Source organism: Lichenostomus cassidix, chromosome 1, assembly GCF_008360975.1.
Source record: "Lichenostomus cassidix isolate B80296 chromosome 1, HeHo_3.0, whole genome shotgun sequence".
Taxonomy (NCBI): Eukaryota; Metazoa; Chordata; class Aves; order Passeriformes; family Meliphagidae; genus Lichenostomus; species Lichenostomus cassidix.
In genome coordinates this window covers 77,853,052-77,869,581 of record NC_139479.1, presented here as the reverse complement: position 1 = coordinate 77,869,581, position 16,530 = coordinate 77,853,052, and the positions used below count along the sequence as shown (strand labels likewise).

Sequence of the window (16,530 nt, the reverse complement as noted above, 5' to 3'; positions counted from 1 at the left end):
CAGATACCAGTCAGCCAAAACAACAGTCAGTGAGATACTCTGCTCTGCACAAGGAGGCTGAAAGCATGGAGACTCTGGGGACCCAGTGTAGCTGAGAATTCAGGCTGGGTTACTTTTCTGGGAAGGTGCTGTAAATCAAACATGCACGTGCACCAAAGAGCAGAGGCTTTAATGACCTCGGGACGGGCAGAGCAGCAGGCAGAGAGAACTAGCAGGATGCTCACAGAATCTCTATAATTCTCCAAACAGACTTTTAAAAAAGAAAATTGCTATGTGGATAGTCAGCATCACTTAGGGTATTTTAGGACTTCAAGAATAGCTTTTCAATAATAGTCAGACTTCAGGAGTTTCTTCAGAAGTTTATACATTAAAGATACTTTTAAGTCTCCTGGATAATCCAGTGATTCATAGTTCAAACTAGGAGAGGGTGAATTGTTTGCTGAAGCCACCAAATAAGCTTCATAAGATAGAGTGCAACATTACTTTGCTTTACATTGGTGCAACACTGTTTAAATCAACAGTCATCAGAGTTGTACAGGGCTACACCAAAAGCCATCCTTGGCCAGAGCACCTGATAAAAATGTACATTAGTGTTGTGTATGTGCCAGGTTAGACTTCTGTTGCAGATCCTATAAGACAACCTAAACTTTTCTTATGAATATCCCAAACATTTCCACCATCTGTGTAGGGATCACACAAAACAACTGTTCTAAGAGACTATTCATTTTTGGCTAACCTTCTACTGTCAACAAGGGAAATTGAATGAATTACCAGATCTTTACAATCACCAATGCATGTGATTTTTTAAAAAAATTACACATTATTTTATCTTTTTCATCACTTTTGCCCTAGAAGCACAAGGAATGGATTGAGATCTAGTCTGGACAGAGCTATGCTTCTAATTTTGGTTCTATCACTGACTCACATACAAAATCGCAGTGAAAGTGCTTTCGTCCTTTCCTCCTAGAGTGCTAGCAGGTGGAGCTGTACAGGACATTGTCATGGTCAGCTTCTGCCTGAGTAAATGGGAAAGAGAGAAGGAGAGTATAAATATTAAAATTTGCCCATGAAAATGCCAAAATATGCTCCCACAATCACTACAGTTTTTGACCACCAGAGCCATAAAAAAAAAAAAGCCCATGGTGTCTTGGCCTTTCATGGAGGGAATGCAAAGGGTCAGAAAGTTGCAGTTTATCTCAATTGTGCACATAGACAAATGGTTATAAGCAGACATTCCTGTATAGTGTGTCCGTGTCTGTATTGCAGAGGTCTCTGTTAGCTTGATTACAGCACACTGCAGGAGAGTCTCTTCCACAGTGGCTCTGTGCTCAGGGACAAGGAACAAGCTACTCTGAAACACACCCCTTGTTTCTCCATGCCTTTACTGAGTTTTGCAATGAATGCTTCCTCCTACATCTTCTTGTGTTCCTCATGGGTATGTCTGCAGTATGGGCTCACAGGCAATGAAAGCTCACTGGAAAGCTTGTTCCTGCTGCCAGACATCTAAGTGCTTTTCAGAGTTTCCTTGGCCAAGCTAATTGAACTCCAATAGTTAGAAGTAATTTATGGTGATTTTTGAGCAAAGATGGAGCAGGCTAGTGTTTCCTATGGAGCAAAACTAAGGCCAAATCCTACTGGGGTCCTGAACTTGGTTCTCAATAACCCCATGCAATGCCAAAGGCTGGGGGCAGAGTGTCTGGAAAACTTCTCAGCAGGAAAGAACCAGGGGGTTCAACAGCAGCTGAACATGAGCCAGGGTGTGGCCAGGTGGCCAAGAAGGCCAATGGCATCCTGGCCTGGATCAGCAATGGTGTGGCAGCAGGACAAGGGCAGGGATTGTCTCCCTGTAGTCAGCACTGCTGAGGCCACACCTCAAATCCTGTGTTCAGTTCTGGGGCCTTCACTGAAAGAAAGACATTGAGGGGCTGGAGTGTGTCCAGAGAAGGGAAAGGGAGCTGGGGAAGGGTCTGGAGCACAAGTCTGATGAGGAGTGGCTGAGGGAGCTGGGGATGTTAAGCCTGGAGAAAAGGAGGCTCGGGGGGACCTTATTGGTCTCTACAACTGCCTGAAAGGAGGGTGTAGTAGGTGGGGGTCAGTCTCTTCTCCCAAGTAGTAACAAGTGACAGGACAAGATGAAATAACCTCAGGTTGTATCAGGGAGTTTTATTTCATTGGAACAGGCTGCCCAGGAAGCGGTGGACTCACTATCCCTGGAGGTATTTAAAAGATGTGTGGATGTGGAATTAAGGGACAGCATGGCAGTGCTGGGCTGATGGTTGGCTTGATAATCTCAGAGGTCTTTTCCAGCCTAGAATATTCTATCATTCCATATAAACATCCCCTTGCTTGACTTTCCATACAGCATCATAGATTAGGTTTGTCTGAGGTCAGATCAGAGACATACACAGGATCTAATTTGCCAAGCTGCTTTTTAGGTTTTTCAATTGCTTAAATCTCATTGTGCTTTTCTTTCCAGGCACATTCAAAGTGGTTTGCAGGACTTTTGATCACTTTGTTGGCGGGATGAAACATCTCTACGAGGTCAGCAGCTGCCACAACACCACCCGAGCCCAACAGCAGCACGGAGCCATGAGGCTCTTCTACATTGCTGCAGAGGAAATTGAGTGGGACTATGCCTCAAATAAGAGTTCAGCACCAAAGATTTACAACATCAGCAGCTATGAGGAAAGGTACCCAAACCAAAAAACAATTGTGGGCACAGGACACACTCATAATGGAGGGGAAACTTTGAAGCACCATTTCATGATGCTAGCCTTGTACTTTCTAGGAGGATCTCTTCGCCAAACATAATATGAAAAAACATATTTATAGTCACAGCCTCTCAGACTAGACAAGTTCATAGGCACCAGTTTCAAATGTTTTCATTTCAGAGTGTCTTGTAATGTTGTTGAACCCAAGAAGGCTTCCAAGTTTGTGTTCCAGCCCTGGCTCAGCCTTACAATGATGCTCCCCAACTCCCTCCTCTCCCTTACTCTCCCCAGCCTTGTCATCCCCAGTGCTCTGGCTTTCATAGAGGAGAAACCCACGTACCTGTTTCAGATGTGAGCTCCTGTAGGCAATGCAGATGCCTGAAGGGGGTGCTGAGCCTGCTTTCCTGCAGCACGGTAGCCCCTGGATCCCCTGAAAAAACGAGACCATAAGTAACCCCTACAAGTGAATCACTGCACTGTGCTAAGGAATAAAAATCTTGAGAAAAAATGCACATTCCAGATCATATTGACTAGACTGGTCTCTGAGGACACTTCAGTGTAAACATAAAGGAATATACATCAAAAATAAACCTTAGAAAAGCATCTGGGAAACCGCTCTTTATAAAGAAGAAGAGCAGTCTGTGAAAAATACACCTGAAGAGTCTCAGGTGATATGCTGGGTGTTTAAAGAAAACAAACGCCAGTTTGTTTTCAAAGGCTGCTATTGCACACACAGTGCATTACTACAGTAAGCAGTATCCCTGGGGGTTTTTTCTGGTTTTATTTAGTGTGTTGTGAGCCAACCTTGCAACTCCCCTGCCAGGGGCACCTTGGAAATGAGCTGCCAGGAGACAGCTGCTCCCAGAAGAGGGTGAATGCTCTGCTGCACAGCGGGTTGTGAGTGTCCTCTGCCGGCGAGTCAGCCCTCTGGGATCCCATGGGAGCAGCAATAAATCTGGAGGACATCCTCTTCCAGGTGCAGAAGGGAAAACACATTTCTCCCTTTATCATCATGCTGGGAAAGCATCCAGCCTATGCAGTACACAACAGCAAGAGGGAAAGGTAAAGCAGCTCCCTCTTGTATCAGATGATGGCATTTGCTTTCAAAGGTCAGGCTTTGTTTATCATCTTCCTGTGGCTTACTAATAGCCAAGATAGTGAAAGCAGCCATCATGATAACAGGATTCAGGTTTCCAGAGTCATCTTTTATTGGAGTTAATGATGCAGTCAGACAGCACAGCTGAAACTGCTCTTATCGTGAACTTCACTTCTGCTCTGACAGCTCTGGTGAAGGATTTGTGTTCCCAAAAGTTCTTGGAGAGTGCAACTTATCCTCCTCTTTACCTTTTTGAAGAGGGTGTGCATTCAGTGAGGATTATCACCCTTGCTATTTGCTGTTTAAAACCTCTTGCATCTCTCAGGGCCTTCACATCAATCAGCACATTGGATCAAGCTGTATATTCTCATTAAATCTATTATGAATAACACAACAGTTACCAGCTCTTAGATATGTAAGGTTTAGTGCTTTTATTGCCTTTTTATTTTGCAGCTATGGGCGTGTTTTTCTGAGCCAAGAGGAAGACCTGATCGGTTCAAAATACAAGAAGGTGGTCTACAGGGAGTACACAAGTGGCAACTTCACACAGCGCAAAGTGAGGACAGAAGAGGAGGAACACTTGGAAATCCTGGGCAAGTAGCTCTCATGTCTCACAGACCAAGCCTGTGGTCAGTGAGAGGATTGCTTTCCAAAAACGACAAGGTTTTCCAGCTTTTTTAAGATGGAAAACTAGGAACACTGATGCCTCTTCCAGGTTATCAGCGATTTTACACAAAATTTATGTAACTGCTGAGTGAAAAGATGCTTTTTAAGCTGAAGAATTCGTTCTTGAATGTGAATAGGGAGTACTAACAGGGAGGATGTTAAAATGGTAATTTCAGGATTCACCTTAGCATCACCTTGTAACATGTGGGAGGCCCTTGTAGGAAGATTAAGACAATATTGAGGGGCTGGATTTACACCTGCAATTGGGCAAGACATAATTATACCCATCATAAAATAACCATCAGGTCATGTTTTTTAATGGGGTGAAAAGTAGGCAACAACTGGTCATAAAATAGTCATAGAATTATAGAATATAGTGAGTTGGAAGATCATTGACATCCAACTCCTGGCCCTGCATGAGTCCCACCCTGTGCCTGAGAGCATTGTCAAAGAATTTCTTGAACTCTGTCAGGCTGGTGCTGTGACCACTGCCCTCGGGAGCCTGTGCCAGTGCCCAACCACCCTCTGGGTGAAGAATCTTTTCCTAATATCGAAACTAAGCCTCCCCTGACAGTTTCATACTGTTCCCTTGGGATAACCTTCTATCCCAAGGAATATATTTACCATTTCCTTTTTTTGCAGGACAAGAGTAAAAAACAATAGTTAAAAAACCCCAAAAAACAGTGATTACCAGTTTAAGAAATAAAATTTTGAAAGATGCAAAACCATCCCCAAGAATTTTCCTTAAAAACAAGCTGACAAAGACCTGTCATCATAGCGAACAATTCTCTTCATTGATCAAAAAGAGATTATTTATCTACATGGAGTTTTTTTTAAGCTGAGATAAGGAAACAATTTTGATGGCTTTTCTGGAAGAATAGAAAAGCCCAAAGGTTTTGATAGAGACCTTGGCTCCACTCCTAGGTCAAACTATGGAAAGTTTGTTGAATTCAGAAAAGCAGCATAATCACTGACATCTCCTGTTTGAATTTAGGGCCGTTGCTCCATGCCGAGGTTGGTGACTCTGTACTGATTGTATTTAAGAACAAAGCCAGCAGGCCTTACTCGATAAGTGCACATGGTATAGAAGAAGTGGGTTGTGAAGAACAGCCTGAGACACCAATTACCCTCCCTGGTAAGGCTCCCTTTTACTTTTTTCCCCTTCTTTTCTTTAAGCTACAAAGGCTGTGTATGAAAGCATTTTAGCACATGAATGATAATCCCTCTTTCAAGCTTGCCTATGGCTGTATGTTCTCCCAGGCATGACATGCTCAACATTTATTCAGCTACAATTCTAAGTTGTTATACATGTAGGTTCTTGATCAACTGAGCATGTTTGGGCAGAGAATTAGCCTTCACTCCTATCAGGGGTAGAAACAGGAATGTAGTATCACTGGACAACCAAAATAGAGAGAAGCAGGTCCATAATCATAGCAAGAGAAATGTGAGCCAGTACCGCATTTGGCTCCAGACTGACACGCTAACAATGTTTTAAAAGCTTTCAAATGCAGAGGTAAAAATTGCAGGCAGTAAAATTAACTCTGCCTCTCTCAAGCTACACAGAATTGGCATTTGCATTCAGAGTCATGCAGAAAATGAAAAATGTAGCTGTCATGTGAATTAATAATCTTTGAAAAAGTGTACCAAATATACCTCAGTTTCTAGGGAGTAAAACAGTGGGAAATAGTTTTTTATATAGAAAAAATTCTGTTAAACTTTTTGAAGTTCAATTTTTTTGTTGGGTTTACATTCTGTTAGGAAGTCAAACTCAAACCCAGGCATTGTAGTCAATCCAAAATGTACATACTGTTGCTTTCGAACATCCATGCAATTTTTTCCATAGTATTTGTGAAGTTCAGTGTGAAACTAAATGGAAAGAAATTTTTATATAATAAAGTTCTTTGCAATCTGAAATTCCTCATGGCCAAATGTGAGCCAACATTTGCCTTGCTGGAGTTTGATGAATGATTATCTGTGATTAATACATGAGGGAGAGAAAAGAATAAAAGGAGTTGATTTATATATGATTCTCTCATTTCATTATTTGCTCCATTATATTGTTGATGCTGTTAGGCTGGCAGTTGAGGCGTAACAATTGGAACACTACTGTCATGTCTCCTGTGTCCACATGGGAGCAGGCTTGGGATGAGTTAGATGAGGGAAGATGTCTGTGTTTGAGAGTAAGCCAAAAGCATTCTTCAGCAAGATCTAAGGACAGACTTTTCCTTAGGACTTTGGAAGAAGCAATTCCAAACTGGAACTGCTTAGAAAACTAGCATGGAAAACAAATCTCTCAAAACAAGAATATTTCCTGGGAACTTCAGTCCCCATCACCGTCATCTAGAAACCCCCACTATCTGTCTTAGGCCAGACTGGACTGATCACTCCAAACTTTCTAAAGCCTTCTACTAAATCCTGAATCACTCATCGGGTAGATATATATCCTGACAAATTGTGCTCCTGAGAGGACTGTCAGGTCCTAAAGAAACTGTAGGAGACATGGTAAATGGCTGCAGAGAGCAGCTTAGCTCTTAGCCACCTATTAGCTCCTTAGCAGCCCATGATGCTAAACCAGCTCTCATCTGCTACAGCTTTGTTCTCTGCCTGTCCATTCTTCCATTTACCCAGAAGAAAAAACTGGAGAAAACATCCATTTTGCTCATGTTTCTCACTCCTTTCAGAGGTTATGCCTTATTTGCACTTCAAAGATGGGTCTTCTATGCCTTATGAAGTGCATCAAGTGCATCAGCTTTTAAGTAAGGTGGAGATTTTTTCCACCTACAACCTCCAAACATCCTGAAATGAGGAATAAAAAGTGAAGAAGGGGTGGAGGACCATGACCAACCTCCCTTCTCACATCACACCCTCTCAAAAAAGGTGATGACATGTAGGTTAGATACAGCTGGATGAGAAACTCTTCCCTGACCTATGTCTCAATGAAATAGACTTATTGTCTCCATGACATGGTGCTTATCCTGTAAGAGTAAATGACATTGCAATACTTACCTGAGACCCATCTCATATTATATGAGAGGCAAAATATTTTTTGTAGTTACCACTGTACAGTAAACCCACTGTTGCAAGATCCATCAAAACAGAGTAGTGGCTCAGTGACACAAAACTAGGCTCTGTTACTTCACAACACTTTAGGCTTGAAAACTCTCCTTGTTGAGATGCCCACAGATATTGGCAGCTGTTGGGTTGTAGTTGTGCTAAAACCATGGTCAAGAGTCCTGTGATATCCTTGTTTTCACCTTATTCTTAGCATGTCCCACGATGCTCTTGGCTGTTGTCACCCTGAAAGACTTTTGGCACAGAGATTACCTGGTTCAACATTTCCCCACCACTTAAAATGGCAAGGTGTTGACCACTGATTGGTCTCCTACCCTTTCCTGTAGTACCAGCAAAAAAACAAAGCAGGGAAACACAGCATAGGCAGTTCATCTGGATACAGATGTGTTCTCACCCAAATAGATAATTTCCTCATCCATTTGTTCCGGGTTTTTCTAAATCAGAGGTTAGGGAATTTCTGCTCGGGGAGGATGTGGCAGAGGTGATGACATTTGGGAAGGGACAGGTTCTCTGGTAATTGCTGGGGAGCAGGGGCTTATCCGGAAGAGGAAAGAGTCCCCCTGCTGCTCCCGGACAGCAGGTTGCTACGTATTCACCTCTCCTATCTGGGCCCCCAGCTGACACACTTCTGCAGCACCCTCTGCAAAATCCTTGGGGCAACTGACACAACTTTTTGCCCTTTCCAACTGAGAAAGTCCAAGAAACATTTTCTGGGCTCGGCTCCCAATGTCTCAAGTGACCTCATGCATCAGCAGCCACAATCATTGAATTACTACAAGTTTTGCCAAAAGGAAAGATAAAGAGTCTAGTCTGTACACTTCCTTCTGTGGGATGCCCCTTTTGTCAGTGTCATTTGCAGATCTTCTCCTCTGGGGCAATATGCCTTCATTTACACCACTGGAACCTCACTGACTGCCCAGAAGGCAGAATCATATCCCTATCTCATTGCTGCATGCTTCCACAGGTAGTTTTGATGCAGATAACTTTTTGATGAGGAGGGTAGCAGGTCTAAGTTAGGTACTATTCAAAGCCTCTAATACCCAGCTGCTCAAGGTAAAATTGTTCTCTCTCTGTTTCAGGGGAAATAAACACCTACAGGTGGAACGTCCCAGAACGATCCGGTCCTGGCAAAACAGATCCAAACTGTATCACTTGGGTTTATTATTCAACAGCAAATTTTGTGAAGGTAACCAAGAAATTGCTTTGGCTAACACATTCTGCCTTGTGTAATACTTCTGAAAGGATTGTGCTTCTCACCTGGGAGAGAACCACAGGCTAGAGGAACCATTTACAGAGCTAGATGCTTTGTCCTCTTTCATAACAGTTGCACATGCCTGGGTAATTTAATCCACCGAAATCCCAAGGGACACACCACAGTAATGTGATTTCCTCCTTAAAGAACACTTCAAGGGATTTGGGGTGAAGACAAAACATTACACAAAATCACAGAATTAGGAAACGGGTAAGCTTGAAAGGTACCACTGGAGGTCACTGCTTTGGTAAATTAACAGAGAGACCCACAGATAAATAAATTTTTAATCAGACTGATTTTTCCTCATCTGATAGGAAAAAGCAATTTAATCTTTAGTTAATCTGTATCTACTTCAGAACTGGATGAACTGAAGATCTCTAACACATATATTTATTTTATTTCAGGACACATACAGTGGTCTGATTGGGCCTCTTGTAGTTTGCAGAAAAGGAACTTTAGATGAAAGAGGTCTAAGGAAAGACATCAACCGTGAATTTACTCTTCTGTTTATGGTGTTTGATGAAAATGAATCCTGGTATTTGAAAGAAAATATTGAAACATATCTTCATAAGAATCCTGATGATTTTAATTCCACTGAGAACTTTGTAGAAGGCAACAGCAAGCATGGTATGTAGGACTTGGTGGCAGCAGCCAAGAGGAAAAAGGTTTATTTTTTGCAGCCCTATTAGGAAGACACTGAACTTAGTCAGCCTGCAATTACCCAACCACGTGACAACTTCATAAACTGCAATGCTGAAAATGGAAAGACTTCATAAGGCCCAGCCAAGATATTTTTCTAACAAGATAGTTTACTCTTATACTCTTGGGAAGAGGCTGCCCTGCCAGAATTCCCTTGTCATTTGGGTGCTGTGTTCCTTGTAGGCTTATTTTTTAGGAGCGTAAGGATGCTATTTTAAAACTGTGGCTGTATTAGCAGCCAGCCCAGGAGCCAGGCAGAACAGACTGGATGGGGATACACACAGCCCTGGCAAAGCAAACTTCTCCTTCCACAGCTGGTACCCATTTTAGGCAAAAATTCTATTCCCTCTTTTTCCATGTAGCTTCTCAGCATAAATCCAGTTTGTTCAAGAGTTCAATCTCAATTTGTTGCTTTTCAAGGCAGAAAAATGTTTGCTGATGTATTCTTACACAATTTGGAAACTGAAACAAAATCATGACTGCCTCCCTGCAGTGGCAATGGTCACTATGGACAGCACTTGTTCTGACTACACACATCTGCCCCCTCTCTCCTTCTCCCCTTAAAGTGCAAAGGGTGCCTGAAGTGGAGGTTATCATCATCCATATTATGGCCAGTTATTAATCATCCCTATTTTGTCATTCTTCCAGCGATCAATGGGAAGATTTACAACAGTCTCTTGGGTCTAACAATGAATGAAGGTGATATGACAAACTGGTATTTGATAGGAATGGGCAATGAGGTGGATATCCATACAGTTCACTTCCATGCACAGACCTTCATCTTCAAGGTTGGTAAAATAAATAAAAGTAAAACTTTTATAGTGTGATGGGAAATTTATGCGAAAAAAAAAATCCAGATTTCCAGCCTGGTTTTGTCACTTGGGCACAGAGCCCTGGGCTGATGCTGAGGTCAGTAAGAGTTTTGCATTTGAAGGAAATACGAAATGAATGACATCCTTGCAAAGCTTCTATTACCCTGAGCCTGTTATGAAATATGATTACAGGGCACTACTAGAAGACATGGTTAGGTGGGTTAAAATACGTGTTTACCCACGGGTATAAGGGAAGATACAGGGAGGAAATCAGAGAGAGTTATGCCTGCTTAGAGTATGGTTTTATGTTGTGACACTTTGCCACTGGCAGAACTACCTGAAAAATCTCTTTCAAAGAAACACCTATGCTCAACCAGAAGTTGGAGTCATCAGGAAGGGTCTGCTGTTATTATTTAATGGATTAAATGAGAGGTGTCCACAGACCTCAGTTTCCCTGCATAATGCTCACTAGAAATGTACAACAAGAAGCATTTGATTTAGCTTGAGGAGCTGGAAGTCTAACTGGAATATTTCAGTGCCCATGGTGGGGTATTTGAGGCACAACTGTCACAATTCTGGTTTTGCTTTGCCACAGACAGATAAGGACCACAGAGGAGACGTGTATGACCTTTTCCCTGGGACTTTCCAGACAGTTGAACTCTTAGCAGAAAACCCTGGAACTTGGCTTCTGCACTGTCACGTGGCCGATCACATCCATGCTGGCATGGAGACAACCTACACCATCAATAAATCAGGTGCAGTATCTGAAACATCCTGGGACTCAGAGGTGGTATTGCAGAACAGTTGGTTGGAAGGCAGGCAGGAAGGGAAGAGAGCTCACCTGTGCCCTGGTGGGAAGCACCTGAACTGCCATTGCCAGTGAGCAGTGATAAGAGACAGGACAATGACATGGCAAAGACAGCAATATTTGGTACACTCTGCAACTTGAAGGCAGTTGGTGCTTCACAAGTGCCCTTCGGAGACAGTAGCAGCCTAGGGACCATTTGTCATTCAAAGGTGGTGCAGAAAACATCTGCAAAGCTGTTTTTCAGCCTTTTTGCCACACTGTGTGGGAGGGTGTACAGCCTGTCATGGTGCTGGTTCCTTCCTGTGACCCCTGACAAATCACAGGGCTGTTTGGGCTCCTCTCTGCTCAGGCAGACACCAGCTCAGATAAAAGGAGTTCCAGGAAATGGTCGTTCATCTTGTGCAAGAAATAGGTGACCTCTTGGCTAAGAAAAGTTGGCAAACTTTTTGAGTAGTGCTTGTCTCTTCCAACACGTGTGAGTGAAGCCAAAAGTGTTTTGTGACCCTCTCTACATCACATAACTTCACTAAACATCTGGATCCAGCATCTCCTGCCTAGGTCCTCCCTGTGCTGGCTACACTCCTCTACAAGGGTTGGGGAGTGCTGGTAGGCACACCTCATACTTATAACCCTGTAGCAGCAGGATAACAAATGTAGTTGCCAAATGTAGCCAAAATACTCCTTCCTTGGATATGATGAATTTATTTGATTCCACATATTCTTGTGGGCTGTGAGATTTCAAATGGACAAGCAAATGCAGAACTGAATCATGGAATGGTTTGGTTTGGAAGGGACCTTAAAGATCATCTAGTTCCAACCACCCTGCCATGGACAGGGACACTTTCCACTAGACCAGGTTGTTCAAGGCCCCATCCAGCTTGGCCCTGAACACTGCCAGCAATGGGGCATCCACAATTTCCCTGGGTAACCTCTGCCAATGCCTCACCACCCTCATCATGAAAAAATGTACTCCTTATATGTCCCATCTAAGTCTACCCTCTTTCAGTTTAAAAGTTACTTCTTGTCCTATCACTACAGTAAGTAGGGGAGTAACAGTGATGTCCACAGAGAAGGGGGATGTTTTCCATGGAGCTGCCCAGAGGAACAGTTGTGATGATCTAATCATGATTTCTGTTCAGATCAACATAGTAGAAATGATGAAATAAAGTCAACTCTACTTTTTTGAAAGAGAAAAAAATATTTGTTAAGGCTTTCAACTTACCTATGCTTTTTTTCTGTCTGAGAAGAGAGAAGAGAGTGGGAAGCTCCTTCTGAAGGAGGACACACAAATGGAGCATACAATACAACTCCTGCAACAAACAGAACCACTACAAAGGGTAAGGATTTTTTAAAATGTCATTTAAAACTCTTCATATTCATTCACAGATTTCTCATTAACAACTCTCTTTTAACAGATTATGACAATAAAATGGGCAATTTTTTCGGCAAAACTTTGAGTCCTGGAGAAGCCAGCCTGATACTCGCAGCTTTTTTTTTCATTGGACTTGTTCTACTGTCAACAGCATTGATCTTCTTCTGCTTCATCACCCACCAAGGAAATAGAATCCATTACACAGCTCTGCATGATAAAAGTGCACTTCTGACAGATTCCCTGTAAATCCCCACTTTTAAAATTGTTCACGGGGACTCACTGGATTTCACGACATAGAACCATAAAATCATTAAAGTTGGAAAATACCTCTAAGATCATTGAGTCCAACCATTAACCTAATACTGCCAGGTGACATGCTGCTAATAAAACTGGAGCAGGGCATATGCTGAGAGTCCTACCCCATGGCCAATGCTCACAGGAGTGAACATGAGCTGTAGGGCTCAGCTCCAAGAGCCACGTACCACCCATCACCATTTCCACTCCTCTGGAGTTCAGCTGAGCTTTGTCCAAGATCCAATCTGGCAGCTGGGCAGAGCAGCACACCTCTTGGCATCCACAGGATTTCCACAGGAGTAAGGAGCAGGCAGCATGGCATCCATGTGCTCTGTGCACAAACATGGGGCTTACGCTAGGAAATAAACACCACCAGGGACTGGTTTAAGTTGTCCCCTTCTGAAGGAGCAGGTGCTAACCTCCAAGTCCCTGCAGTTTCCCAAAGCCTGGCTCAATGAATTCACCAACATTGAAGTGATTCTCCCTTTTTTTTCTCCGTTAAATGAGGAAACTCTGCACTGGGGACAGATTTTTGAAGACCTACAAATACATTTTAGCACCTGATGGGTTCAGCAGTGCCCTTGCTGTTAGTTTCTGACAGCTTTTATTTATCTCTAAAAATCTAGCCCTGAGCAACCTCCAAGAGATAAAATGACTTTGTAATTGCTGCTTGTTATGGTCCTGATTCTGTATCTCTTCTTTGCACTGAGCAGCACCTCATTCCCTGCCTGTAATGAAGCCATCAGGAGGCTGATCTTTGTGCTCTGTGAGGCAGACAGACAGAATCAGACCATGTTTAGTGATACTTGAATGTTTATAGCTCATTTTCAGTTAGATTGTGTTCATTCTTTCCTGCTCACACCTGTTACAGCTCTTGCAGAGGAACTCCAGAACAAACACCTTTGTGATACTGTTTATACAAATTTGATTTTTGACATAAATTCAAGTTGCTGGGGTTTTTTTTCTTTTTTTTTCTCTTCTGTATTTGAAATTATGTTCAAAGGTGGGAAATTTTACTGCACAATACTCTTACTGTAGCTTAAATGTGTCCTGCATTGATGTCCAGTCAAACAATATGTTAAAGTTTCTTGGATGTTTCTCGGTTATTTCTTTGTTTTCCTCGCTCATTTAAAAGCACACACATGAAGTAGAAATGCAGGACTGAGCTCTAACAGAATTTACATCGTAGCAAGAAACAAAATTTCCTCCTAAAAATCTTCCATTTGAACTGGCAAAAACAGGTACTCCAAACCCTTTAATCGTTCTGTTTTTCAGTCATTAAAATTGTGGACTCCTGTTCTGTGCAAAAACACTGTCTGTCTGTGCAGAACCTTTGTTCTCTGTATACATATAAAATTAAAGCCTTTCATTTAAACATGATTTAGAAAGGAAATTATTTAGTACTTCTATTCATTGGCTTCTAGGGTAGCCAATGCGCCTGATGTTTTAGAAACAGTCATAAGTATCTTTTGACTGTAGAAACCAGCCCACCGAAGTGATTACATTGATAATAAAAAATCCAGCTGTTTGTATGAACATTCTGGTGCAGTTCATTTCCTCTGGCCTGCTCCTCAGCTGGACAGTGGCTGTGAAACCAGAGCAAAGGCTGCAAAGGGCCCCAGGATGTCACTGCTGCCAGAGCAGGCGACACAGCCTGCCACAGAGATCATGAAACATCACAGAAAGCATAAAGCAATGAGTTAATCATTGCTTGCCTGGTGCAGGCAGCCCTGTGCCAGCTCTGACATCTGTGTTGAAGGACAGCATCTGTGGTGGGCTGAAGCATCAGCAGGAACAGAGTTAAACAACAAAATGAACAGGAGATTCAGTCACCAGAGCAGGCATGTTCTCCACAGAGGGCTACAAGCCCTCAAGTATGAAAAATCTGGATTGCAAACTGGGGTAGCAGTTGGGACCTAGAACCAAAAACTTGAAAGGTGACAAATGCAAGGTAAACCTTTAAAAACTTTCCAGAGCACTAAGCAGCTCTGTCAGCCATAAAATGGGAGCTGGCTGAAACTGTTCTAAAAACAAAACATGGAAAGTGTCCAAAGGAACAGAGGAGACCATGGAAGAATTTATACCTTCCCCCCATCCCAAGAAAACTGTGCCTTAGGAGGGTTTTGAAGGACTTAGTGCATAGGCAAGAGATGTGGATGAATACAACCTGCTTACATTTCCATTAGATGTTTGAGAAGGTCTTCAATTAAAGCTTCTAAAGGAAATGAAATCACCATGGGATGCGATGAAGAGTCCATGGAGGTTAAATAGCTGGTTAAAAGACAGTGAAAAATGGTCAGATTTCATGTTGAAAGACACTCAGGGGGTGCTACAAGGACCCTTGCTGTTCACTATTTTATGTAAGTGTTGTGAAAAAGGGTGGCCAAGTTGGTGACAATCTTAAGCACATGTGGCATGAAAAATCAATGAAAAAATTTACAGTACTACATGTGGAAAAAAGCAATCCTAAACTTATATGCATCATAGTATCTAAGCATCTCAGAAATTGGATCTTATTTGTAATACTTTAATGACAACATTAGCTGCAGTGTTTTTTAGTGGGCAGAAAGGCAATTAAATATTAGGAATCAGTACAAATTAAGAACAGAGCTAAACAGAAAACCACTTTGTCCCATTACATAAATGTCAGGACCACCTGCATCTTGTATACAGCATGAGTCAAATCTCCTGGCTTCATCCAGCCAAGGACACACAAAGACCAGCACAAAAAGAACAAAAAAGAGAATCAGTGTTGTAGAACAGTTTCCATAAGAGGAATGACTTCCTTGGATAATGGCTTGGAAAACTAGAAAGGACAATTGAAAGCAGATAGGATAGTGGTTCAGTGGAGAAGGGAATAGATTGTCCCTTTTGTAGAAAGCAATGATCTGGGGGAGTATTGAATGAAAGCACAGCACAGGAGGTGGCTCTTCATGGTGCAGATACTTGATTTCTGTGACTCCTGGGCTGAGAGGGCTGAGGATGCTCCAAGCTTACAGAGGTCCAGAAACCAACAGGAAAAGTACAGAGGGGCAAATGAATTAAGAGTTATGAAAGGTGAAGGCACCCCAGTGGCTCCCACAAAAAGTGACCTGAGAAGCAGCGATCAAACATTTTGTGTGGGGAAAATGTTGCAGTACATGGTGCTAGGTAGGTTATGGGCTTGGAGCATCTGTCAGACTGGGGTGGGGAGGTGTGTGCTGAGACAGCTGGGGCTCATCAGCCTGGAGAAGGTGGCTCAAGGGACCTCCACAGGGAGTGCAAATAGCTGATGGGAGCCTAGCACAGACAGAGTCAGGTTGTTCTTGGCAGTGCCTGGTGAGATGAGCCAAGCTGATGGGCACAAGCTGTGACACAAGAAGTCTCCATTCAAACACTGTATCTGGGTTGAGGCAATCGCAGACATGAGTACAGACTGGGAGAAGAACTCATTGAAAGCCCCTCTCATTGGCAGTTCTCGGGGATGAAAAAGCTGGACATGAACCAACAGTATGCTCAGTGTGCAGAAAGCCAACTTCATCCTGGGCTGCATCAGAACGAGTGTGGCCAGCAGGCCTAGTGAAGTGATTCTCTCCCTCTGCTTTGCTCTCTTGACAAACCACCTGGAGTGCTGCCTCCAGCTCTGGGGCCCCCAGCACAAGAAAGACATGGACAGAGGAGGCCACAAAGATGCTCCTCACAGGGGCTGGAGCACCTCTCCTAGCAGACAGGCTGAGAGAGTCACGATTGTTCAGCCCAGAGAAGACAA

The 16,530-nt window shown here is 42.9% G+C and overlaps 1 protein-coding gene and 1 long non-coding RNA gene across 3 annotated transcripts in view; one reads left to right on the top strand and one right to left on the bottom strand.

The window, feature by feature from the left end:
• Positions 1-13,888, top strand: part of HEPHL1 (hephaestin like 1) — a 33,826-nt gene extending 19,938 nt beyond the window's left edge. For both annotated transcript variants that reach the window (XM_085064929.1, XM_085064938.1), the window contains 9 exons: positions 2,477-2,690; positions 4,261-4,400; positions 5,468-5,608; positions 8,625-8,731; positions 9,202-9,424; positions 10,145-10,284; positions 10,904-11,063; positions 12,364-12,453; positions 12,532-13,888. In XM_085064929.1, the coding sequence (XP_084921055.1) occupies positions 2,477-2,690; positions 4,261-4,400; positions 5,468-5,608; positions 8,625-8,731; positions 9,202-9,424; positions 10,145-10,284; positions 10,904-11,063; positions 12,364-12,453; positions 12,532-12,734 (1,418 nt within the window). In that variant the 3' untranslated portion in view covers positions 12,735-13,888. The remainder of the gene's footprint in view (positions 1-2,476; positions 2,691-4,260; positions 4,401-5,467; positions 5,609-8,624; positions 8,732-9,201; positions 9,425-10,144; positions 10,285-10,903; positions 11,064-12,363; positions 12,454-12,531) is intronic.
• On the bottom strand, positions 231-3,850 carry LOC146444971 (uncharacterized). Its single transcript, XR_014853173.1, has 3 exons — positions 3,516-3,850; positions 3,052-3,141; positions 231-1,016 (listed from the first exon to the last, which is right to left on the bottom strand). It is a non-coding gene; the product is annotated as an uncharacterized LOC146444971 (long non-coding RNA).
• Positions 13,889-16,530: the final 2,642 nt, after the last annotated feature.